This window comes from Lynx canadensis, chromosome A3, assembly GCF_007474595.2.
Source record: "Lynx canadensis isolate LIC74 chromosome A3, mLynCan4.pri.v2, whole genome shotgun sequence".
Lineage (NCBI taxonomy): Eukaryota > Metazoa > Chordata > Mammalia > Carnivora > Felidae > Lynx > Lynx canadensis.
The window spans coordinates 99,372,340-99,398,666 of record NC_044305.1 but is presented as its reverse complement, the minus strand read 5'-3'; the positions used below and the strand labels follow the sequence as shown (position 1 = coordinate 99,398,666).

The following is a 26,327-nucleotide window of genomic DNA, read 5'->3' as shown; positions in this document are numbered from 1 at the left end:
ATGTCAGATACTGAGCTAGACCATACATATACCAATATTCCATTTCATCCTCAAAATAATTCTCTTTCTCATGAGGCAAAACTCATAGGCTGTTGATGATAAGACTGAGGTATAGAGAAGTGATCTGCCAAAGGTCCGAACTAGGTAGTGGCAAACCTGGGGCTCTAGACAGGGGTCCGCAATCATTTTTTATTCTGCATCCAAAACATATTATTTATAACTAGGCACAGGTGCCACTGTACCAACAGAGACATTTACAAGTATGATATAAATGAAATATACAGAGAACTAATATTGTCTTCTAGCATCAGTTTGGAGGTAACTGATACATTACACTGCTTTTCTCCTTCACTTCCCAGTTTTTACTTTATATTCCTCTATGCTCTGTTAAAGGCCCAGATTATTCCAGGTTCATTACCTGTTGAGCCTAAGTCTTCTCATCACTGCTCTTTCTAAAATTCCTTATGTTCTTAAAAGTCACATAAAATGCCAACAGGCTTGGGAGAAAAAGATGTCCAGTTGCTGATGGTAGTTTTCAGAAGCAGGTAAGAACTCTATTCCATCCAGTAAAACCATTTACGTATGTACTGCACACAGTATTTGTTGCACTATGGTAAAAAATTTTGAAAACTGTCACTTTTGTTTGTGCCAATTTCAAGAACTTAAATTCTGCTTCTTTAGAAATTCTCAGGAGAAAACCACTATGTTGTGAAATCCTCTCCCCTACCTTTTATGTTTCACAGCTGACTGAAACTGGCAATAAAAGGAAAGCAATGTTAATTATGACAATAAAGATACCTAATATGTCCCCAGAATGTAATGAGAATGGTGTTTCAGTTGTATGGGCAACACGGGGAAAAATTCACGAGATGATAATTTACTGTCAGAACGAGACCACTAGCAGTGCTGTGTTAACCACTATTTTTCATATTCTCGGGGAAATACTGAATATGCGGTTTTGCGGAGAGATCGTGAGTTTTAAGGGTCGGATCAAACACAGCCTTTAAGAACACGGACAAGGCACAAGAGAGAAAAGATCATTTCAGACCACGTGGCGCCAGCCAACCACTGCTTGTCAAAGCTGTGTGGACAGACGAGCTACCTTGTTAAAAGAAACTGGGAATTGTGGACAGTCTGCGGACTGCTTTCCGTGTTGGCGATGTTGGTCGCTGCCGTGGACTGCGTGATCGTGGTGGTGACGCCGCTCGTGTTAGCGCGCCGGGTGGCGTTGCGGGCGGTCTCCAGCTGCTGCCGCGCCGCCTGCGCGTGCTGCCGCTCCAGCTGCAGCTGCATCTGCAGCTGCTGCAACTGCGAAGCGGAAGGGCCCGAAGAGTTAAGCTGTCCTCCCGCGGACCGCCTCACTCCTGACAGCTGAGACAGCAGCTCTGCCAACGGAAACGAAGGGGGTTAATGTCTCGTTAGATGCTGCGGGAAACAAAAGGCTGAAGGTCGGGCTTTTAGAGGAGCATTAAAAACGATGGCCAACAGGCAGGTGGGTATCCATGGCAACATAAAGTTCAGCTGGGAGCTCAGCACCTTTCCTTTTATTAAAGATTTTATTTGTAGGTCGTAATCTCTACACTCGACGTGGGTCTTGAATTTAACAATCCCAAGACCAGGAGTCGCATGCTCTACTGACTGAGTCAGCCAGGCGCCGCCCCTCGGTACCTTTTAGAATGCCTCCTGGAGGTAGCGGCTGTTGTGCATGGAGAATGCAAATCCATGAATATTAACCCACATACAATTATTTTTAAGCAGAACATAACAGATTGCTGCTTAATGGACTAATTTAGTTATACTTTCTCTTAATATTGTAGTAAATTAAAGTGGATCATCTGCTGGCCCAATCATAATATAAACCTTCTCCATACAAGCTCCATGAAAGGAGGGGTCAAGTCTACCATTTATACTATTCCAGCTCCTAGAACAGTGCCTGGCGCATAGGCCTCAAACATTTACTCAATGATTGAATGATGATCCGAATTACATCCAAGAGGCCCAGATCATTTCTATCTGTGACCCTTGCACCACTCACCTTTGCCTTGTCTCTGGTACTTTCTGGTACTGTCATTTGAGAGTCCTGGAGTACCACTGGACTATCACTGGTGATGTTCAGTAAGGCTGACTGGCTCCTGACTGTACAGCCTAGTTAGGGGCCTGTTACAATCCAGACTCTCTTCTTTCGATAAGGTTGAACTCATCAAGAGCAATGTGGACCTTTGTCCCTGAGTCCTCATCTAAGTAGGGTGCAGGAAGCACCTTGTCCCACATGGGAGAGTTCCACCTAGCTTACATGGAATTACGTGGAATTGTCTGCCTTACTAGCAAATACTCTTCGTCGTTAAAATTCTTTAACGGGTGTTTCTGTTTTCTAGCTCACTGTTGTTTTATCCCACAGGTTCTTACAACCATTCTTTCATATAGCCTACAACTAAAATAAACTAATTTCCATCGGCAGAAAAAATTGGAAAGAATTTCTCACTTTTGAATTTTGTTTCCAGAAATGAACTTTTACAGCCTACTAACAAAGACAGTAGGTAAATATTCCCTTTGGATGAAGAAGTATTTTTTAAAATCCCCAAAACTCAGTTCACAGGGTTTATTGCACATCCAAATGCCCAAAGCACATTTGGAATTTAGAGGTTATATCTGTAGGTCTGTACATTTTACAGAACATTTTATGAGTAAAACTGTTCCTAGTTTGTACCACAGATCCACACTTACCAGCGTCCCAGGGTGTTCTGCAAGGTGCATCACGATTTTCAGGCACATATTCACCATGCGCACACATTTCAGAACTTGTACAGGCTTCCCAGAGTCTTACCTTAGCCTGTCTGTGTTTCGTGCATCTTACAGTCTCAGGCTACTGTGATTTCTGACATTGTATTTTCACCTCCAACCTCTTTGCTCTGCTGCTGGCTTCCCAGGTTGGTCATGTACTAAGCCCAGAGGACTTGGCTATGAACTACATATTCAAATGTTGTCGTTTTTTAAATAAGATTTTCTCAAGCTACTGAAACACATACTTTTCAGTATGTTCCCTAAGAGTATAGTTCTCAAATCAAGGCAAGAATAGAGAAACTCCTACTTTACTTTCTTCTATGAGAAGAGCTTAATTCTCTAGTCTTGTCAATTAGTTTTATTATCTGTGTGTTTGGGGGGTTGAACCATGGAACTCTGAAAGTCTTCCGACTCTGAAATCTTTGATCATTTTCTTGGGTTTCAATACAGGCCACAAATAGAACCCAGAGCCATTTCTTAGTATCTTCTGCTCTAAGTGCTTAAAGAAATGTCAGAATGATATGAACTACTTTATGTTGCCCACTTTTAAAATATTTCATACTAATAAAATTCGGGGAAGTTCTGTGAAGGAATGTAGGAGCATGATGAGAGACTAAAACCACAAATTCCACCAAAACATTTTAAAGGAAGGCCCCCTCCCTGGCCATTTCCTTTATTAATGGGAAACTAACTTACCAGCTATAGGATCCATGGCCTCCCTATTGCTTGGAGAATATGAACTCTGAGAGGAAGAAAGTCCACCAGTAGAACTGCTAGTAAAGTGCATGTTTGATCTACGAGCACGAGGACCTCCTAGTCCCCGGCCAGGGTGAAACATTCTACGTACATGTCGAACACCACTCGATTCATCGTAACTCCAAAGTTAAGAAAAGAACCCAAGTATTTCACAGAAAGAAAAAAAAAAATCACCCGAGCCCCTGTTAGACAGACATGCAGATTTCCTAAATTGTAAGCATTTAAAGATAGCACATTTCATTTAGAATGCAAACATCACAACCATATCTACAAGGGCTATTAACGCTAAAAAAAAGACACTCAAATATAAAGCAACATGTGAGTGAATGAGTGAGTGAGTGTGAGTGTGTGTGTGTGTGTGTGTGTGTGTGTGTGTGTGTGTGTGTGTGTTTTCAAAGGGAAAAATGTTTTTCCAGATAGGAACAAATTTCTTCCTAGCCTCCAGCGACAATAACCGGGTGGGGTAAAGGGCACCATTGGGTCAGACTCCCAAGATAAGGCATCGCCTTACCCTGACCTCAGGGCTGAATTTCATATATGTTCATACTGAAGTAACCAAAATTAATAAGCATCAATTTTTTTTATCTGAGGGGAGCTATGCTAATCAAGTCTCAATTATCATCTGGAATAGAAAAGAACGGTATGAGCAGTTTTATTTACATTTTTACAGTTTTTTAGGTTTTATTTATTTAAGTAATCTCTACACCCAACATGGGGCTCGAACTCACCAACCTGAGATCAAGAGTTGCATGCTCTCTGACTGAGCCAGCCAGGTGCCCCCTGCATGAATAATTTAAATTCAGGAATAAAAGACTCCTTTTGGTTATTAGTTTTAATCTGTCTTCAAGTTGTTTTTTAATGCTGCTGCTAAACTGAAAACTAGATTTGAATTTTTTAATAGCAGTGGACAGAGAGAGAGTAACACCACATTTATCAAGAGGTCAAATTCCGAGGGGTGCCTGGCTGGCTGTCAGAAGAAATTACTTAAAAAAAACAAAACAAAACAAAACAAAAGTCAAAGCTAGCAGCCTAACCCACCTTCTACAGCTGACTCAAAGTAAAGAAGGTCCTGAACAGCAAACAGCCGCCCAAACTCATGAAGACAACCTTGTGTTTCCACACAGGCAAATGTATGGGTAAAGCACAGCCAAAGAGACTTTTCTTTCAAAGCAGTACACGGAACAGCTATATGGTACAGAATGACTTTTTTAAAAAAACGTTTATTGAAAATATTTTTGAGAGAGCCAGAGAGAGAGCGCAAGAAGGTGAGAGGCAGAGAGGGAGTGGGGGACAGAGGATCTCAAGTGGGCTCTATGCTGACAGCAGAAAGCCTGATGTGGGGCTCAGACTCATGAATTGTGACATCATGACCTGATCCAAAGTCGGGACACCTAACCGACTAAGCCACCCAGGCGCCCTGGTGCAGAATAACTTTGCTGGCTTCCCAGTTTTCAGCCGATGATTTTGGAGTGATTTAAGGATAGGATGAGTGATTACTGAAGCCCTCAGGTGCCATTATAATGTGTACTGTTTCATCATGGTATTCATGATAATGGCTTAGGTTTTACAGGAAGTAATGTTATGATCACCATATTTTGTTTTTAAAAAAGCATCTAGGTGTAAAAAGTACACTTTAGGAAGGTTCCATCTAAACAGCAAAAAAAAAAAAAAAAAAAAATTCTGGTGCCTATGAGGTTCGGAGAGAAGCTATTCCCTCATGACAAAGTCACCACACAGAATCACTTGAAGTACCTGAAAAATCAGTATATTTCCAGGATAACTGCAATGTCAACATTTTGTTTTCCAGAGCTTAATGGCAATACTCGTTAGGAATCTATAATGTAACATATGCCTTCTCCTATTTTTATTTTGCATAATTTAATGTTCTCTTGATAACCAGGGACTTATAAAAATCTCACAAAAATGGATGTAGGTGACATGGGACATTCTACTGAATGGATACTAATTTCATTACAGGACCCCGAACTTGCTGAAAAAGTTCAGGATTCAGGGTAACAGCCTGGCTTGCAATTACTTGCCTAGCTTCTCCATGAAGATGGTGCAGAACAGGGATCAAGCATAACCCTGCTCCGTATTGTTGTAAGATTCTTTCATATAAAATGTGAAGTGACTCAAAGACTTAAGTATTCTTGGCCCATTCAGGTTTTCTTATTCTCTTCAAGAAAAAAACAAAAAAATCACAACTTTCTTCATTATGCTTTCATGTCCTCAGCACTTAGGAGAGAGGAAAAGTGGTGTCATCTGTTCCTCTGTCCTTGACTGGCTCAGGTCTGGCTGACATTCTCATTTCTTAGGTTGGCTCCATATCCTTGTATTCGCTTTCGTTTTCTTTTATTCCCCTAACTCGGAAGGGCCATGCTGCCAATTAGAACATTGGGAACTGTGAGCAAGGGATGGGAGCTGGGGGACAAGAAAACCGTCAAGCCAGTTTCTTCCTCAGTAGGACTATGGCTGGATTATGGTTGCCGGGAGGCAATCAAAGAAATCAGAATAAAGTCTGGCAAAGAGGAAAGTCGTGATTAGCTCTTGAACCACTTCAAACTGCAATGAATACTGAAACCTTTACATGAAAATGGACCCCTGAGTTAACAGGTGACAGTTTTCGAAAAACAATCCATAACTTGAGACGAGAAGCACACAGCGCACAAAATTAATTACTCCGGTGGGCCGTTCATCTCTTGAAGATCACAGGGAACATCACCAGCAACTGCTGAGAGACAGATTTGCGAAGGGGAAGCAGAAAGGAAAGCGGGAAAGGACTTCAGAGCTGGCTGTGAACTGATGCGATCCTACTCAGAGATTGGGCAGGGAATGGCAGTCTCTGGAGAAAGGGGCTCCCAAGGGAGAGGAGCCCCGGCATGCACTCCTACTCATCATCCCCCACTAGAATGGGGTACGGCAACAGAGGACACAGAGGGGAAGCACATAAATTCTCCTTGTACTCAACTAGATTTTAATTCGGATTAGTGTTTTCCTCTTTTGTATGAAAACACCCTGCTGAAGACTTATCACCTGGGCAAACGGTCTTAAGGGAATCTGACCGAAACGAAGTGAAGATGACGAGCAAGGCGGCTTTCAGTGAGTGTTGTTCATGTGACGGGCACAGCATGTAACAAGAGAAATAAATTGCATCTCAACACCGAGTCACTTTTAGGAAAGGTCAAATAAACTCAAATAATTTGGAAGTTAGTTTATCTCTTTGGGTATATTGTCCTTAAAAATAATCAAAATGACAAACATTACAAACAACTCTATCCCTTCTTGCCTCTTAAAAGGATATTAAATCTCTAGGGGCTCTGTGTTCAAGTGTAAGATGAGCTGCAAAGTCATCCGTGACATGATTAGGATCGCCTCCAGGTAATGCTGCACATATTGGACAAATCTGAAATGAAAGTAAAGAAAGCAGATTTAATAGATGGATATTGATCAGACATCTTGTTGGATGAATATTTTACTATAACTGAGTTTTAACCAGGCAACAACACAGTAGAGATCCTGAACTAGTAAACAGCAACGGAGGCCTGAATATGAACTACGGCACATCCACGCTGTTACTTACAACTCCGACAGATAACCTCTCAGGGTCAGACACAACGGTTCTAGACAAACAGCTCAAACTTGAGCTCTGGTAAAGCCTTCTAACAGCCTGGCCGATTCATTTGCATGGTCTGACAAAACACTTTCCATAAAAAAAAATTTGTTTAAAGATGTGCTATTTAATTAGTGCACATTCACATCTGACTAAGTTTGGTCTTGAATGGTAAAGACGGAGACATAAGCCTCCCCAAAGTAAGCTAGATTTGAGGGCCAATCTCCAAATACAACAGCAAAGCTCTTATTAAAATACAACTATACAAGCTCATATATTAAGACAGTGATTACTGGTAATGTGCAAATATGCTCTATAAATTCATGAATAGGACTTCCAAGGGAAAATAGGGATGGGAGCCCATTTTTAGAACTCTATCTTTCAGAGGAATGGGAGGCGGAACAAAAGCTTGTTCAGGTTAAGGTCAAGGAGTAGAAGACCAACTTCTTGTGCGCCTTAGGGCAAGGGATAGGAGAAAGGAATAAAGTGTGTGTGCACACGCAGAGCTCAGGGGAGCCTTCAGAGGCTGGAAATGTGGTTTCTGAAGCGGTAGGTTAGAGAGGAGTGGTGACACAGGAAGAAGAGGGGTAGGATCAAGAGAAAGGAACTTTGAGAGGAAAGGCCCCTTCTCTTCCAGAAATCCAAATGGGTAAATGATGGTCTAGGAGTGGAAGCCAAGCCTTGAGGTGTAAAGACCTTGAGAGCTAAAGAACAGAACCAAACAGAAAGGTCTGATGCAAAGGGGCACAGCCAAAGGGAGCCCCAGGAAGTGTACAAAGCTTTAGGCTTGTGTCTCTCTAGGGAGAAAAGAACTGAGGCTAGGATATGTGATTTATGTTGCCAATACACGTGTTGTATCTCTGAATTCTTTCACCTGGAGTAAAATTCAGGCACTCGGTTGACCTTGCTGCCTGCCTGTGGTGGTGTAAAAGAGATGAAGAGGCAGGCGCAAGGCGAGACCTGGAAGGCCAATACTGGGATAACAGACGGGAAAACAAACTATCTGATTCCCAGAGCCTATGCCAACGCAAATCACCATCTTCTCAGGACTAGAAAGCACAAGTCCCCTGAAAGTCTGACTCTGATTTGATTCCAGTTCCTCTTATGCCCATTCAGCTGTTCTGATTATATCTGCTTCAGGAGTCTGAGAAATATCCTTAAGAAACCCTAAAGATGCTCATGAGAAATAACACTTAAACAGGACAGTGTGCAAAAGAAGAAGGGAGGTCACATAGGAACGTGCCTGCAAAGAAATGAAGAAAGCACTGGATAAACATGTGCATGCCTTTCTTAGAAGATGCCACAGAGGTGTTCAGACATTTTTTCCTCTGTCAGAGAGAAGAGCAATTGTATCTGTTCATAAATTTACAGATAATCAACTCTCTTTCCCAAGAATTTAGGTTCTACTGTCTGTGTCATTCCTGTACTATGATACTGCCAGGCAGTGTCCGCTGTACTTATTTTACTTTTTGTGTGTTTCTGTCTTGCCTAGCTAGATTGTCAACGGTTTTGTGAAATGCAGGACAGTGTGATTTGGTTGTTGTTTGGGAACCGTGACCAGACTTGCTTAAAACAAAAAGACCAACAGGTTTGGAGAAGCAGAAACAACCTCCAGTTTAACAAATCAAACAAACAAGCCAGCTTAGATATTTTTGAGTCCCTCAATTTTGCAACAATTTAACAGGTGCTGGACAATGCAGAGCTTTATTACAATGCGACAAGATTACAAGTGTTAAGATTTTTATCCAAAGAAAAAATAACCAGTAAGAGGAAAAGGCACCTTCCTTCTAAGATATTTGCTTTAGACTGGCCTTTGGCTAAGGTCTATGCACAACTCGAACTGCACAAAAGATAACTGTAGAAGTTTCAGTACTTTGAGGACACACGCAAATGTTCTTAGATGAGAGAAGTATCCTTGAGAATATGCATTCCCGGAAGGAAGACAAAATGGGAAAGTACAGATATCAAATGTACTAAGAATGCCCTAACAGGACCGACAGCCTCCTATACCCTAGAAAAGCACCTTCGAGATGGGGATGTAGACTAGTGCTTAGTTTTGAGTGTGTCTTTACTTCCACACACCCAGTATCTTGCAGAGGACAGAAAAATTCCACACAAAAGATACGCTGTTAACCCTAAACTTACGAGTCTGTCAACATTAATATTTATCATGCTTCGACTGCCACATGATATAGTAACATCTATTACTTGAACAAGCAAATTCCATGTAACACATTATCTTAACGCAATGACAACTTGCCAGCGTTCAGGCATATTGAACTGGCATAAGTCAGTGTTTCCTGAAATTGGCTGAGGATATAATTCATCCAGAATATTTGGTAAAAACACAGTTCTCTAGGCCCCTGCCTGGAAACTGATTCTAGGAGATTTGAAAATCTACATTTTTTACAAGGGTCTCAATTATCTTATAATTAGGTAAGTTTGGTAAATACAGCTTAAATATACAACGGTATTTAAAAATAATAAATATCCTGAGGAATGAAACATGAAATGTTGTATTTACTATCCCCTGGCTCAAATTCTTTCTTTCTTTCTTTTTTTTTTTTTTTTTAGTGAGAGAGACAGAGCACAAGTGGGGGAGGTGCAGAGAGAGGGAGACACAAAAACAACCACAGAGGGGTTAAGTTCTCATGATGTAGTGAGCTCTTCTCCATTTTTTTTTTTTTTGGATAGGCTTCATTACAAGTTTCTTGGCCATTTTGTTCACTGTTCCAGAAAATGCATTTTAAAAAACTGTCTATCTGATCCAGTATATAACCTGGCTTGAACTGAAGCTACTAGACCACAGCACTACAGAGAGATCGGTCTTGCACCAAAATCATTCAGCAGATGCTGAGAGCTAGGCTGGTTCTTTACTATGAGGCTGACCCACTTTGGAGCATCATCCTCTCAGACCACTTGAAACTGCCCTTGAACTCAGATTCTGGGACACTAAGCTTCTTGTTAACAGCAAACACTTTTTTTTAAAGTTTATTTATTTACTGAGAGAGAAACACAGAGAATGAGCGGGGGGGTTGTTGAGAGGGAGGGAGAGAGAATCCCAAGCAGGCTCATCAGTGCAGAGCCCGACCTGGGGCTCAACCCCACGAATTGTGAGATCATGACCTGAGCTGAGATCAAGAGTCAGATGCTTAACTGACTGAGCCACCCAGGCGCCCTGTAGCAGCAAACACTTTAAGTGAAATAACTGGTTTGACAATTGGTATTTCTTGACTAGGTTTCTGAAACTTGATAAACTCATTTATTTCATTTATCTGATTAATTTTAGATCTCTGAGAAATATGTTCCTTTTGAGTAACTGTTCAAAAGCTGTGATTTCCCTATATCATCTTCTATTGTTACTTTCTAGTAACACACCAAATGTTTGATGCATCGTTTGTCTGGCAACGATGATCATTATGGCAGCACAGCTTCTTGGTAGTTCATTTTTTGGACCCTTTTTAAAAAAGATTCATTTTCATCCACATAATCATTATGATTAGGTTCATCCGGTCACAAAAGGACTACAGAATCACTCAAATCCTACCATCCTTCCATTCCCAAGTAAAAGCCCGGGTGGCATGATGGTGGAGAAAGTAACATTATTCCTCTGTACAAATGTCAAACCTCTTTATTATCCACCAGACCAAGTGGACAAATGTTCTCGTTTTAATGGTTCTCTAGTATCTGGCCGTACTCACCTGATTCCATTTTATTTCCCATTATTTCCCACAACAATCAATACCTTACCATCCCTTCTACCTACTATGTTTCTTTCTCAATACCACATCTTAGTTCATGTTGTCTCTTCCCTCTGAATAATGCCTTTACCTTCCCATTCTGTCCACTTTTTGAAATCATACCCATTTTTTCAAGGCCTACATGAAGTCCCAAAGCCCTCTGACTCCTTCCTGTGTTATTCTCCAATTGTGTCAAATAAGCTAGTTTGCTCTTCAGATGGGCCACAAAGTCTGTGTGGGTTGAGGCCACATGTTTTACAGTTGTTATGCTGAGAGCCACTGCCTTACTCCAAGAATTCAGAGGCCTCAGAAAGCACTTCACACTTTACATACTAAACGTAATGTTCTTGGTTAATACTTGGGGAGATACGTTCAGAAGTCACGAACATTTATCTAGAGAAAGGCCACTAAAATCTCCCTTTCCAACTTGTCCTTAATAATTGACCCAGGAATGATCTAGAACAGAGAATATTCTGACATTATCCTCTGAGGGCAAAGAAGGGAAGGTAAAGTGAATGTTGTGTTCCCCTCACCCTCTTCCTATTTATAACTAACGACTCAATTTCTCTCAGGCACCCACACATTTTCTCACATAAAGCCCTTCTGCAGCCCCCCACCTTCCTGTTACTTTGCTTTCTGTCCAGTCATTACATGAACATTCCTTCTCCTTGTTCCTTTTCTCTACTACAGCTGTGGGTCAAGTTATGAAGTGAATCACGGTTAAGAAGATTAAAGGTATTACTCTTGTATCTGAGGAGTTACAGGTTCTGCAGCAAAATTACAATGCAGTGAAGAATAACTGCCACAGCTCTACTGCCTTCAGAAAAGCTGCTTATTTACTTGTGTTCGGTGAGTTTGTGCACCCCCCACATCATAAGCACAAGAAAGATAAAAACACAATTCCAAGTCAAATAATTTTCCTTTGTTAATATTATACCAACTTTCTTTCTTTCTTTTTTTAATAAATGGGGAGGAGAGAAAGTTCTTTTTTTTTTTTTTTTAATGTTTATTTATTTTGAGAGAAAGAGAGAGTGTGAGTGGGAGAGGGGCAGAGAGAGGAAGAGAGAGAATCCCAATCAGGCTCTGTGCTGACAGTGCAGACTCCTACGTGGGCCCCAATCCCACGAACTGTGAGATTATGACCTGAGCTGAAATCCAGAGTCAGACACTTAACTGACTGAGCCACCCAGGCGCCCCTCTACTAACTTTCTAATACAAGATTACATAGGCTTTTCCTAAGCTAGCTTCGAAATCAAAATTCACCACATGATGTGTTCTGCCAACCTCGTACTTATTTATTGTGCTCTGAGTTTCAAACTAGGTGTCCAAAGGACATTTACAAAAACAGCTTCTTTTTAAGTTGGTGTTTTCTTCTTCCTTTCTTCTCATATGTGTAGGTTATATAAATTTAAATGAAAACATGTAACAAAGCCTTGTGAGCACTGTTTCAGATACGGGGCACCTTCTGGGACTGCAATAAACACGGTTTCTCTTGACTACTGTTTACAACTGTGTCCGTTTTCTAGTTAAAGGATCTATGCCAAGAAGTCCAGGTGGGCTACTTAATGAAAGTTAATGAAAGTTCTCACCGTCAAATTTGTTATATTGTATAATTTTGTTACTATGGATTAACTAATTCATTAAGTATTTACTGAGGACCAAATCAGTGTTCACTTAATATCCTGGGTTATAAAAATATTAAGAAATGAAGACAGTGAACATGGTGATCCTGCCACCATTCAAGTTCATACAAATTCCATTTTTTTTTTTTTTTTAGTTTCATCTCTTCTTATAAATTGGGATGTATTTTTCATTATTTATTCAAACCAGATTACAATTCATGTCTCTTCTTTCGAAGAGCTCTTAAACTCACCTCTAGATATACCCCACGCTTGTTCTGTTAGGCAAAATTTTCTGATCACTTGCAATATAATGGGATGTTTTTAACAGAATTTCTTTTACTGAAAAGTGATGATCCAAAAAGAGCTATTAGAATTTAAAGCCAAGACACATAAAAAAGCCTTCACATGCATTTGAATCCTTAGAGTTAAACAAACATAAAGTTGATAATCTACCAAGCTAACTGTTGCTGAGGTTTACTGGTGATGTCAGGTTTTTGATCTCCTACCCAATTAAAAGTGGTTCATCTTATAAAATCTGTAGCTATAATAAATATAAGACTGAATGCTGGAGTTTTGCTTTGAAGAGATACATAAAGCACTGCTGGAAAATCTTTTGGGCCTAGAACTATCTAAGTTGTAGCCACTTGCACCTTAACCATCCAGTTTGCCAATATAGACATAGGTCCTTTCAAGATTTGAGTGAGCACACCATTCAACTGGATTACAATCTAATTTTCTATTGTTACAGCGCAACACTGAAATTAACTTATAATGAAGTAGGAGTTACTTCATATTGAATTTATTTTTCTCCTCAGTTCCATTCTCCCCATTTTAATACTTAGGTTGGAAGTGTCACATGCTTCTAAAGAGTAGCATTTAGAATTTTAGGAGTGTTTGCTATATACAAAAGTTTTAATTTTCCTTACATTTTTTTCAATTTTTTCATGTAAAAAAATGTTTATTTATTTTTGAGAGAGAGACGGGGGGGGGGGGGGGGGGAGAGACAAAGAGGGAGGGAGGGGCAGAAAGAGAGGGAGACACAGAATCTGAAGCAGGCTCCAGGCTCTGAGCTGTCAGCACAGAGCCCGCCACAGGGCTCGAACTCACAAGCTGTGAAATCATGATCTGAGCCAAAGTTGGACACTCAACCAACTGAGCCACCCAGAAGCCCCTTCCTTACATTTTTATACATGATTTAAAAGTCCTAAATAACTAAGTTTTGGTTTTAAATGTTATTTTACTTACTTACTTAAAGATTTTTTTTTTCTTAAGTAGGGCTTCATGCCCAGCACGGAGCCCAAGGTGGGGCTTGAACTGACCCTGTGATCAAGATCTGAGTTGAGATCAAGAATTGGATGCTTGGGGCACCTGGGTGGCTCAGCTGGTTAAGTGATGCTTTTGGCTCAGTCATGATGTCAGGTATGTGGGATTGAGCCCGCATCGGGCTCTGCACTGAGTGTGGAGTCTGCATGGGATTCTTTCTCTGCCACCACCTCCCTGCTCCATGCGTGCTCTCTCTCTCAAAATAAATACATAAATTTAAATCTTAAAAATAAGAAAAAGCTGAACGCTTAACTGACTGAGCCACCCAAGTACCCCTTGATTTTTTAATTTTAAGTAATCTCTACACCCAACATGGGGTTCAAACCCACAACCTCGAGAACAGGAGTCATACCCTCTACTGACTGAGTCAGCCAGGCATCTCCTTAAATACGTTTTTTGGGCAGAAATTTAAATTATATGTGTACATTGATGGGGCTCCCGGGTGGCTCAGTCGGTTAAGTGTCTGACTTCGGCTCAGGTCATGATCTCACAGTTCGTGGGTTCAAGCCTTGTGCTGTTGGGCTCTGTGCTGATAGCTCAGAGCCAGAAGCCTGCTTCAGATTCTGTCTCTCCCTCTCTCTCTCTGCCCCTCCCGGCTCGTGCTCTCTCTCTCAAAAATAAAAATAAAACATTTTAAAAACATAAAAAAAAATAATTTAGCAACAGTAAAAAAATAACTCCAAAGGATTCAGAACTGTCTTTTTTCTTTATCCTGCCCACAATTCACTCTAGATATGAGCACCCATGCTCACCTAGAAGAAAAACCCCAATGTCAGCTCCACTTTCTTAATCTAACCCGGTGCAAGCTATATTTATTACCTGTAGACTTTGAGAAAGGACATGGGAACCTCTTACCTCTTAGTGGTATCAAGAAGAGCCTGAAAGATGCAGGGAGACAGGGGCAGGGAGGCAGTGCCTGAGAGCAAGAAGCAATTTTAGTGAAGAATCAGAAATAAACTCTACCTTAGTTAGTGGGTCTGTGTGGTTTACAGTGAGTTTAAGTTAGAGTCTGCTGAGGACTGAAGCTTTCTGCATGTTCCCCTTCTCAAGGGCATAACCAGTTTGTCAAGTAAGACTGAGTTTGCCAGAGCTTCCTAGAAAAAGATGACCTCAGCTATGAACATCAAGACTGGCATCTTCAAATAATTTTACCAGTTTTTTTTTTTTTTTTTTTTTTTTTTTTAATCTGAGGGCAGGTCCGGAAAAGAAGAGACAAGACTGAAAAGCATTTAAAGAACTTCTGAGTCACCCTGTAATTTGCCAACAGTTGTCGAAGAGCTCCCATCTTTACACCATCCTTCCTACAAATCTTTCTACAAACCCTGCAGAACATTTCTTTGACTTAAAATTAGCTGTCTGGACACTGAACTAGACAAACCAGTTTTTTATAGGACAAAGAAGAAACCAGACTAGTGGCTAAAGAAAAAAAAAATTCAAAATGAATGTGTGTAACACCCGCTATTTTACCCAGTGCTCCCCTTCCCATTCAGAAAACTGCCTGTTTTCCTTCCCTTACAGGATTTTAATTCAACTTCAACATAGAAGAAAGTAGAAAGCAATGAAAACCCTACCCAGGAAGAACAACATACTCTCAAATAGCAGGCATTTAAGGAACTTATTTCTTACAGAAATAGATTTTAAAAATGTCATGACACATGTATATAGGATTATCCCAGAACAAATCTGGAATCCCCAAAATATCTCCTATCATTTCCTTCCCTGCTCACAACTCCAAAAAATCTGCCGGGGTACTAATAGCTATATCACTCTTAAAATCAAAAGTACTATGATCTTGGGGTGCCTGGGTGGTTCAGTCGTTCAAATGTCCAATTTTGGCTCAGGTCATGATCCCACAGTTCGTGGATTCGAGCCCCATGTCTGTGTGGACAGCTCAGAGCCTGGAGCCTGCTTCAGATTCTGTGTCTCCCTCTCTCTCTGCCCCTCCCCTGCTTGCACTCTGTCTTTCTCTCAAAAATAAATGTTAAAAAAAAAAAAAGTACCACGATCTGATTTTAAACAAGTAAATGTGTTCAAAGTAACTATTATTTAAAAATATGCAAAGACAGCCAAACACTAAAGACAGGAAAAACTGATTTATAAAATAGAAAGTGTTTGGAGTCAAAAGTAATGAAAAGCACAAATTGTAAAAGTACCAAATCCTAACCTTCTACAATCTCTCCAGCTAAATGCAGCTGAGCAGTGGCAATATGGTTTCCCTGCAGCAACTGTATTTTTCAAATCCTATGTATTTATTTCTACAGCATTATTAGATAAAATACCCTTGTGAGTTCATAGAAAAGCAGATAGCATCCAACTGCATTCTCTGATAAAGAATGCAAGCAGTAAGAGTCAAAACGTATTTTTTTCTTTCAATGTGAGTTTGGCTTTTAAATGCTTACCTTTCCTGATTATCTGATTAAAAGGGTAAGAAGGTAGTTACAATGTTTAAGAAAGTGTATAAAATTAGATTAAAAGATATGTACAAACTGTGGTTCACTCCACTGTTGCCCCTAATAAGGAAATAAGTGCGGAAGTTAGCTCTACATATCGACATATTAAAACAGTCTCTCAATGAAATACAGATAGATTGATGATCAGGATTTAAAAGTCCTATAGACAGTTTAAAACAGATGTCACTTCTCATCGCCTTCATGAATAAATCATATCTATCATGTTAATTTGGCTGGAATATTTGATCTAATACTTTCTTGCTTGCTTAATTTAGAGATCAAATGCATCTAATTGTTTAGTACAAATGCCACAAATTGTTTAGTACAAATTGCCAATAGATAAACTATTCTGTGCTCTATGACATTCAAACAACTGTTTAAATATTAAGTCAGTTACCAGCTAAAACCGATTATTCTGAATCATGAAAAAAAATTCAAAGGTCCTTTTATGCCATCGTTTTTCTCCGTAAGAACTGTTGTCATTAGTTTTTAAAGTGTATGTATGTATGTATGCATGTAATTTCTACACCCAACGTGGGGCTCAAACTCACAACCCTGAGACCAAGAGTCTCATGCTCTTCTGACTGAGCCAGCCAGGTGCCCCAAGAATTATTACTCAAAATAAAATTGTCTAAAGTCAGACTATGGGAAATTTCCAAAATCATTCTTTCTCCGTGATTTTTAGTTCTTATAAATAAAACACAGTACAACCATACTATTTCAAAACTAAACTCCTTTTGTTAAGAACACACCTAAGTCTTCATTAAAAAGGGGAGGAAATGGGGGCACGTGTGGGTGGCTCAGTTGATGAAGCATCTGACTCTTGATGGGCCCAGGTCATGATCTCACAGGTTGGTTAGTTTAAGCCCCTCATAGGGCTCCATGCTGACAGTGCAGAGCCTGCTTGGGATTCTTCCTGTCTCTCTGTCCCTCCCCTGCTCGCTCTCTCTCTTAAAATAAATAAATAAACTTTATTTTTTTTAATTTTTTTTAAACTTTTTTTATTTTTTATTTATTTATTTTTTAATTTTTTTTTTTAATGTTTATTTATTTCTGAGACAGAGCATGAGTAGGGGAGGGGCAGAAAGAGGGGGAGACACAGAATCAGAAGCAGGCTCCAGGCTCTGAGCTGTCAGCACAGAGCCCGACGCGGGGCTCGAACTCACAGACTGCGAGATCATGACCCAGGCTGAAGTCAGACGCTTAACTGACTGAGCCATCCAGGCGCCCCTAAAACTTTTTTTTTAACATTTACTTTTAACATTTAACATTTACTTTTGAGAGACAGAGCACAAGCGGGGAAGCGGCAGAGAGAGAAGGAGACACAGAATCCCGAGCAGGATCCAGGCTCTGAGCTGTCAGCACAGAGACCGACACGGGGCTCGAACTCACGAATGGCGAGATCACGACCTGAGCCGAAGTCAGACACCCAACCGACTGAGCCACCCAGGGGCCCCATAAATAAACTTTAAAAAGACGGGGGGGGGGGTTGGAGGGATGCTTGGGTGGCTCAGTCAGTTGAGCGTCTGTCTGACTTCGGCTCAGGTCATGATCTCACAGTTCGTGGGTTCAAACCTTGTGTTGGGCTCTGTGCTGACAGCTCGGAGCCTGGAGCCTGCTTCGGATTCGGTGTCTCCCTCTCTCTCTGCCCCTCCCTCGCTTGCACTCTGTCTCTCAAAAATATATAAACATTAAAAAGGGGTGGGGGTAACGTTATCAGTAACATAAATGAAGAGCACCTAAAAGCTGGACACTACCCTAACCCCTTTTCTGGAAAGTAATAAAAATGAGTAAATCAAATGAAAAATAGAAAGCAAGAAGTTCCCAGCAATGACCTATCAGACGACTGCTGTTATTATGAACAGAATAATACATTAATACATACATTTCTGGAAGAGGGAAGAAAATGTTGGTAAGCCAAAAAGTGCTTTTATCTTTTAAGCATAATAATATTCTTCAGATAAATTACAAGAGATTTACTTTAACAACTGAGAGCAAGCTAACTACATGTCATTAATGAAATGTAGCAGAACATTTCATCTAAAAACAAAATCTCTGACGGCTTTCAAACTAGCTACAGTGCAAGCTCAAATACATATAGCATTTAAGAAAAAATTCAGGAGTCACTTCTTTTATGTTTGAAGAAAAGTTTTTCTACCTACCATGTTTCTTCCACCATCCTCACACTTCCTCAATAACCCTTCGTATCTGCAATCCCATTTGACCACTACTGCTCACTTCTGCTACTAGATTGATGGATTTTAAAATTACATACTGTACTACACTTCCCCTCTTAATTCTTTCCATTACCCAATCTACCCAATCTACCAAATCTCGTGGTAACTATGCAGGATTTTAAGAACTTGTGCTTAATCTCAAGATCACATTGTTTACCATGTTTAGTGTTTACACAGAGACTCCTGAGGGCTGCCTGGGTGGCTCAGTTGGTTAAGCATCCAACGCTTGGTTTCAGTTCAGGTCAGGATCTCATGGTTTGTGGGTTCAAGCCCTGCATCGGGCTCTCTGCTGACAGTGAGGGATTCTCTCTCTGCTCCTACCCTGCTCGTGCTTGCTCGCCTGCTCTCTCTCAAAATAAACAAATAAAAGCTTAGAAAAAAACAAACAAACAGACTCCTGAGGCTATGCCCAATCCACTTCTTAAATTTTTAACTAGTAATCAATCACCCTCACTCATTCTATGTCAGATGTTGTTTTTCATAGTATCTGGTTTTGAAGGGTCCTCCATACCCTCAAAATCAAAGTCTCTTGAGTAATCCCAAATTAATCTTAAGAAGGGGGGCAAATCTTATATGGGGCCTTTAGAGTCCCTATTTGAAAAAGAAAACAGAGACATATAGACAAGGTTATAAAGTTGTCTACAAAGTTGTTGTATTTTTTTCTTTTTTAAAAATGTTTATTTATTTATTTTGAGAAAGACAGAGAGAGAGTGGGGGCAGGGGAGAGAGAGGGGAGAGAGAGAATCCCAAGCAGCCTCCGCAGTGCAGAGCCCGATGCGGGGCTTAAACTCATGAACTATGAGATCCTAACCTGAGCCAAAGTCACACACTTAACTGACTGAGCCACCCTGGCGCCCCTACAAAATTGTTTTAAACATTAACCTTCAGTAGACTTTCTTACCAGCTATGTCAGGTATCAGTAAATGCTTACTAGTGGTGACAATAACCTACAGTGACATTCTTTTACCCCTAAATGTTCCAAATGGATGCTGGTTAGAGGAGTGAGATCCTTAAGTCCCATGAAGTTACAAACTGGTGGCCTAGCCGACACATGGAAGAAACACAGGAGCAAAGCAAGACAGCACATTAAGCATTTAGAAAGAAAAACGTAGGTGGGGCACCATGGTGGCTCAGTTGTTAAAGCATCTGACTTCAGCTCAGGTCATGATTTTACAGTTTGTGAGTTCAAGCCCCACTTGAGGTAAGCCTCGCTTCTCTCTCTCTCTGTCTCTGCCTGTGATTCTCCTGTGATTCTTTCCCACTCCTGTGATTCTCTCTCTCTCTGCCCCTCATTCACTTGTGTCTTCTCTCTCTCTAAAAACAAAAAAACAAAGAAGAAAAAAAAGAAAAAAAAAAAGGAAAGAAAATTGTAGATAGGAATAGAAAATGGGGTACATATGAGTCCCCCACCAAAATAACACGAGTCACTCTTGAACTCCGGAAGTTTTCCACGTTTGACTAACCATGACCTTGGCAAAACACTGGGGAGGGCGGTGGGGTGAGAGGGACACCTAGTAACATCACCTGGACATTTATAAATGCTTCACACGCATGCAGAGAGGCACTCAAAATACTTAATAACTGGTGGCATAGGCACCAATCCTTCAGAACGGACACTAGTCAGTAAGCCATATGTGGTGCCAGCCCTGGACTGAAGAGGACAGGACTCACAAGATTTGAGGAAGAAAAAACCCTGTACCTTCATATCAAAGATTCTTGTTTGCTTGCCATTTTTCACTTTGAAACGCCTGGGTGGAAACAGATGTGGTGTTCATGCAGACTAAGGGCTGATGAGGAGGGAGCAAGCCTTAAAATACTCCACAAAAACCAATTTAAAAACAGTATGGCCACTGTCTTGAACTATGTACCAAAAGCTTGGGAACTTAACAAAGGCACATACTGAACATGCCTTATAAGAGACAGACCACTAAACCATTTGTAGATGGTAAATATTTAATTTTCAAACTGTGAATCAGGTGTAGAGGAGTGTAAACAAATTATGAGTATTTACTTACAGGAAAAAAAAAATCAAGGCAAAGCTGCTGAGGCAGAACTACTCATTCTTATTTCAAAAGACTAGCTTTTCGCTCATGGAAGGACTTAACTTTCTCCTGGATTCTCCAATTTGGGGTGTGGAAAACTGAGTAGCTGTCCTGCCCCAGTGGAGTGATGAAGTACTATCCCAGGGCCTACTGGCTAGTAAAGATTTTAAGAATGCCTGGTTCAGTAAGAGAAACCCCTCTCTGTTGTATCCAGTAACAGAAATTAAGTCAAAAAGAAATTATTCCAAATTTCCCACAACAACGAGGATGAGATGCGATCAAGTCCACATTCCTCATACTGGTATCTGGGACTGAACCAAAAGGAAGCAAAGTCACCTTTACAAAATAAGAACAACAAATTAAGAACAGTAGTAAAATGTGTCAACAGTGTTCTGAGGCTCCAGATGAGAGCAGTTCTGAGCTGTTAGATACGAAAATTTGGCTTTGGGACTACATAATGTCAATTTACCAAATGGTTGAACTATACACCCTATAAGCAACTTTAAGCATCCAACTAAGCAGTGTGAATGGGAATAAAAGTGAACCTGTAGTACTCACAGCTGTAACAGCAGGGCTATAGCAGAGATAAAACAGGACAATGGTTAAGTAGGGACTCTACAACCCAGAGGGACTCTGGCTGACTTCAAACACCAGGCTCTGCCCCTCAGCAGCTATATGTCCTCGGACACCCTATTTCTTGAGTTTCAGCTAATTTGTTTTGAATACATTTAGGGGCTTATTAGTTGATGCAATGTGCAATTGCTTGTGCCAAAATTCTCCAAATCCCAGACCTACAGTTCCATTTCTCATCTCTCACTTTATCTATTATTACCAATAGTAAAGGGGGGGAAAGGTGCTCTTTTGGGTGTACTTTATCGTTTCTTAAAAGTTGAATATATGCTGACTCAGATGTCAAGTTAAATACCCAAAAAGCTTTCAAGGCAAGATTTCCTTTGTGCATTATTCCAGGTCTTTGGCTCTTAGCCAGTTGGGAAAGATTAGAGTAGAAGGAACTTGTAGGGACCTTAGAGCTCCGACCAATGAACCAAGAGATCTGACCTAATAAAAACAAAGTAAGCGATATGTTACAATGAGATGTGACAATGGATTATTACTTATGACTTAAAATTTTAAAATTTCATTATGAAGGCATTCTTGTAGAAGAAAAATTAAGCAGGTAGCAAGAATACCTGCTTTTTAGAAAGAGCTGTGCTTCAGGGTGGGGTGCTTTTAACCTGTTCACAGTACATTTGCTAAGGGCTCCTGAATTTGGTCAAGATTCCACACTGTGCTTTTAGCAACAGGGCGAGAACGACTAGTGTGAATAAATGAAGCGTGTTATCTTGCACACATGCAACCTCCTAGGATGTGTAAAACTTGCTGTTAAAAGAGCATTTTAATAATTATTATGCAAACAGTATCAGTACACTTAGTAGGAGACAGAGGATAGTGACCTGGCTTTACTTTTGTTAGAAATGATGTACGTTAACACATCACTTTAGATACAAGGTTTCTTCACTTACCACTTCTGTTGATGTTTCTGCATGCTCAGAAGTAACATGTTCTTGGAGAGATGTCTCCGTATAGCCCATTTTTCCACAATAGGGACAAGTAAAAGACTGTGGCTGCTCTACAGAGAAAGCTTCCCCACCATAGTACAAATCTGAAAAATAAAATGGAACTGCAGTGAGAAATAATAATTATTGTTTTCTTTTATCACATGAAAATGTAAACATATGGTAGGTACAATAATGTAAAACAACAGTGTCCCTGAAATCTCCAAAAACCTCACCCTGTCAAAGAGTGCTTAGGTACCTCATATGTGCAACATCCCTATTTTGCCTGGGACTCCATGCCACCCCTCCAAAATTCCTTTTTCACCCACATAGCTATTATTTCCTTAAGAGAAAAACAAACAGGGACACCTGGGTGGCTCAGTCGGTTGAGCGTCCGACTTCAGCTCAGGTCATTATCTCACATCACAGTTCGTGAGTTCAAGCCCTGCATCTGGCTCTGTGCTGACAGTTCGGAGCCTGGAGCCTGCTTTGGATTCTGTGTCTCCCTCTCTCTGCCCCTCCCCTGCTCATGCTCTTTCTCTCTCTCAAAAATAAAGAAAAATTTTTTTTAACGTTTGTTCGTTTTAGAGAGACAGAGACAGAGCATGAGCAGGTAAGGGGCAGAGAGAGAGGGAGACACAGAATTGGAAGCAGGCTCCAGGTTCTGAGCTGTCAGCACAGAGCCCAACGTGGGGGCTCAAACCCACAAACTGTGAGATCATGACTGAAGCTGAAGTCAGATGTTTTTTTTTTTTTTTTTAATTTTTTTTTTTCAACGTTTAATTTTTTTTTTTTTTTTTTTTTGGGACAGAGAGAGACAGAGCATGAACGGGGGAGGGGCAGAGAGAGAGGGAGACACAGAAACGGAAACAGGCTCCAGGCTCCGAGCCATCAGCCCAGAGCCTGACTCGGGGCTCGAACTCCCGGACCGCGAGATCGTGACCTGGCTGAAGTCGGACGCTTAACCGACTGCGCCACCCAGGCGCCCCTGAAGTCAGATGTTTGACTGAGCCACCCAGGTGCCCCATCTCTCTCTCAAAAACAAATATACGTTAAAAATTTTTTAAAAAGAGAGAAAAACAAACAACTTTTTATCCTTTCATTTAACTTTGAATGTTTTTTTAAGATATTTTTAAGTAGCCTCTATACCCAATGTGGGGCTTGAACCCACGACCTTGGGATCAAGAGTTACATGCTCTTCTGACTGAGCCAGCCAGGCCCCCTCCCTTCATTTAATTCTGAAACATCTCTCATTTCACATCTAGTTCTAATTTTACTGTAATTTATTTTTTCTTTATCTCTGTGGCTACTGTACCAAAGCCAGTGTCAACACAAAGAAATCAGCAGAGGGAGAGGTGCCCAACTGGCTCAGTCGGCAGAGTGTGTGACTCCTGATCTTGGAGTTGTGAGTTTAGTTCTCTACATTTGGTACAGAGATTACTTAAAATAAAATCTTAAAAAAAAAAAAAAAAAAAAAAGAATCAGCAGGGCATATCATAATACAAGAACACAAGTGCTCGGAATAGGCAAATGTGATCAATATGCCAAACCCCAGACGCAGCTATCTGTCTAAAGCACACACCATTCTTACAGCAGGAAGGACCCTGAGCAAAAATGCTAACTTGAATGGAGTACTACCACAACAGACTCTGTCCATGTTGGTTACTGAAGAACTGATGAATTAGTGATATTCTATGGGAATAATCTGTTTGCCTCATTAGTACATCTCAAGAAATAAGTTTATTTTCCTCCATTAGTAACACAAAAGGAAATGCATTTGAAAGTATATTTAGTATGTTATGTCACTTCATTCCAAAGAACTATACTTAACATGAAACAAATGCTTAATTTAATAGGATATGAGGGGGCGCCTGGGTGGTTCAATCAGTTGGGTATCCGACTTCGGCTCATGTCATGATCTCGCGGTTCATGAGTTTGAGCTCTGCATCAGGCTCTGTGCTGACAGCTCGGAGCCTGGAGCCTGCTTCAGATTCTGTGTCTCCCTCTCTGCCCCTCCCCTGCTTGTGCTCTTGTCTCTCTCCCTCTCAAAAATAAACATAAGAATTTTTTTTTAAAAATAGCACATTATAAGAGAAAATTTTATAAGAGAGAACATTTGCTATGTGAGAGATTTGTTCACATTCATTTTTAGGAAGATTTAGGCTATCTTAAAAGCATTTGCCCATACACACTTGTGCACACACACTCACACTCACACACACATTATTATATGTATAAGACTTGCCAGGTATATTTGGGATAGGTGGGGATAAATATATAAAAATCAATAAAACTTCTTCACTTGATAAAAGACATCTACAAAAAAACTATAGCTAACATCACACTTATTGGTGAAAAACTGGATGTTTTCCCCCCTAAGACCTGGAACAAGACAAGAGTGTCTGCTTTAGCCATTTCTATTCATTATTTTACTGGATGGTCTAGTAATTAGGCAAGAAAATGAAAGGAAAAGCAGCTAGAGGGAAAGGAAGAAGTGGAACCATTTGTAATCAGGAGATGACATGACCTTGCATATAGAAAATCCTAAAAAATCCAATTAGATCCTATTAGAACTAATGAACAACATCATAGGATATAAGATCCATACAAAAACCAATTATTTTTCTAAACACATGCAGTGAACAATCCAAAAATAAAATTTTAAAAATACACTTACAATAACAAGAAGAATAAAATACTTAGTAACACATTTAAAGAAGGAAGTATAAAACTTAACCTCTGGTAATTACAAAACTTTGTTGAAAAATATTAAAGACAAACTAAACAAATGGAAAAACATCTCATGTTCACCAACTGGCAGACTTAATACCGTTGCTCTCCAAACTGATCTACAGACTTAAAACAATCCCCATCAAAATCCCAGTTGGCTTCTTTGCAGAAATGTGATGAGCTGATCCTAAAATTCTTTCATAGAAACTCAAGGTATCTAGAATACTCAAAACAATCTTGAAAAAACAAAAAAACAAAACAAAGCTGGAAGACTCATACTTGTCAATTTCAAAGCTTACTAGAAGTTTACAGTAGTTAAGACTGTGGTACTAGCATATAGACAGATATATAAATCAATGAAACAGACAGAGACTCTAAGGAAAGACACATTTATGGTCAACCAACTTTCCTAATAGCTTTATTGAGATATTTCAGACATATAAAATTATGTATACTTATGATATACAACTTGATATTCCGATGCAGTATGCACTGTGAAAAGATCACCATGTCTACATAGTTACCTGTGTGTGTGTTGAAAAAATTTAAGATCTGTCCTCTCCAAAAATTTCAAGTATACAATATAATATTGTTAACTATGGTCACCTTACTGTACATTAGCTCCCCAGAGCTTATTCATCTTGCATAATGAAACTTTGTACCATGTGACCAATATTACACCAATCCCCTACCCCTCCCACCTCAGGTCAACTGATTTTCAACAAGAATGCCAAGACAATTCACTGCGTAAAGAATAGTCTTTTTCATGGGGCGCCTGGGTGGTGCAGTCGGTTAAGCGTCCGACTTCAGCCAGGTCATGATCTCGCGGTCCGTGAGTTCGAGCCCCGCATCAGGCTCTGGGCTGATGGCTCGGAGCCTGGAGCCTGTTTCCGATTCTGTGTCTCCCTCTCTCTCTGCCCCTCCCCCGTTCATGCTCTGTCTCTCTCTGTCCCAAAAATAAATAAAAACGTTGAAAAAGAAAAAAAAATTAAAAAAAAAAAAAAAAGAATAGTCTTTTTCAATAAATGATGCTGGGACAACTGGATATCCATATGCAAAAGAATGATCTATCTCATCATTCCATATACAAAAATTAATGCAACATGGAGCAAAGATCTAAATGTAAAAGCTAAGGGGTGCCTAACTGGCTCAGTAGAAAGAGTATGTTACTCTTGATCTCGGGGCTGTGAGTTCGAGCCCTACACTGCATGTAGAGATTACTTAAATAACTAAAAAAAAAAGAAAAGTAAAAGCGAAAACAATAAAACTCTTATAAGGAAACAAAAATGTAAATCTTCATGATCTTAGACCGGGTAATGGTTTCTTAGATATGACACCAAAAGCAAAACAAAAGAAAATAAAAAGATAAACTGGACGTCATCAAAATTAAAATTTTTGTAGGGGCGCCTGGGTGGCTCAGTTCAGTTAAGCATCCGACTCTGGATTTTGATTCAGGTCATAATCTTACGGTTTGGGAGTC

General features: G+C 40.2%; 1 protein-coding gene across 1 annotated transcript in view; it reads right to left on the bottom strand.

The window, feature by feature from the left end:
• Window positions 1-26,327, bottom strand: part of KCMF1 (potassium channel modulatory factor 1) — a 79,090-nt gene that overhangs the window by 3,484 nt on the left and 49,279 nt on the right. Inside the window, exons 3-6 of the mRNA XM_030310986.1 lie at window positions 22,085-22,224; window positions 6,839-6,940; window positions 3,478-3,652; window positions 1,103-1,385 (exon numbers count right to left, since the gene is read on the bottom strand). Coding sequence (XP_030166846.1) covers window positions 1,103-1,385; window positions 3,478-3,652; window positions 6,839-6,940; window positions 22,085-22,224 — 700 coding nt within the window. The remainder of the gene's footprint in view (window positions 1-1,102; window positions 1,386-3,477; window positions 3,653-6,838; window positions 6,941-22,084; window positions 22,225-26,327) is intronic.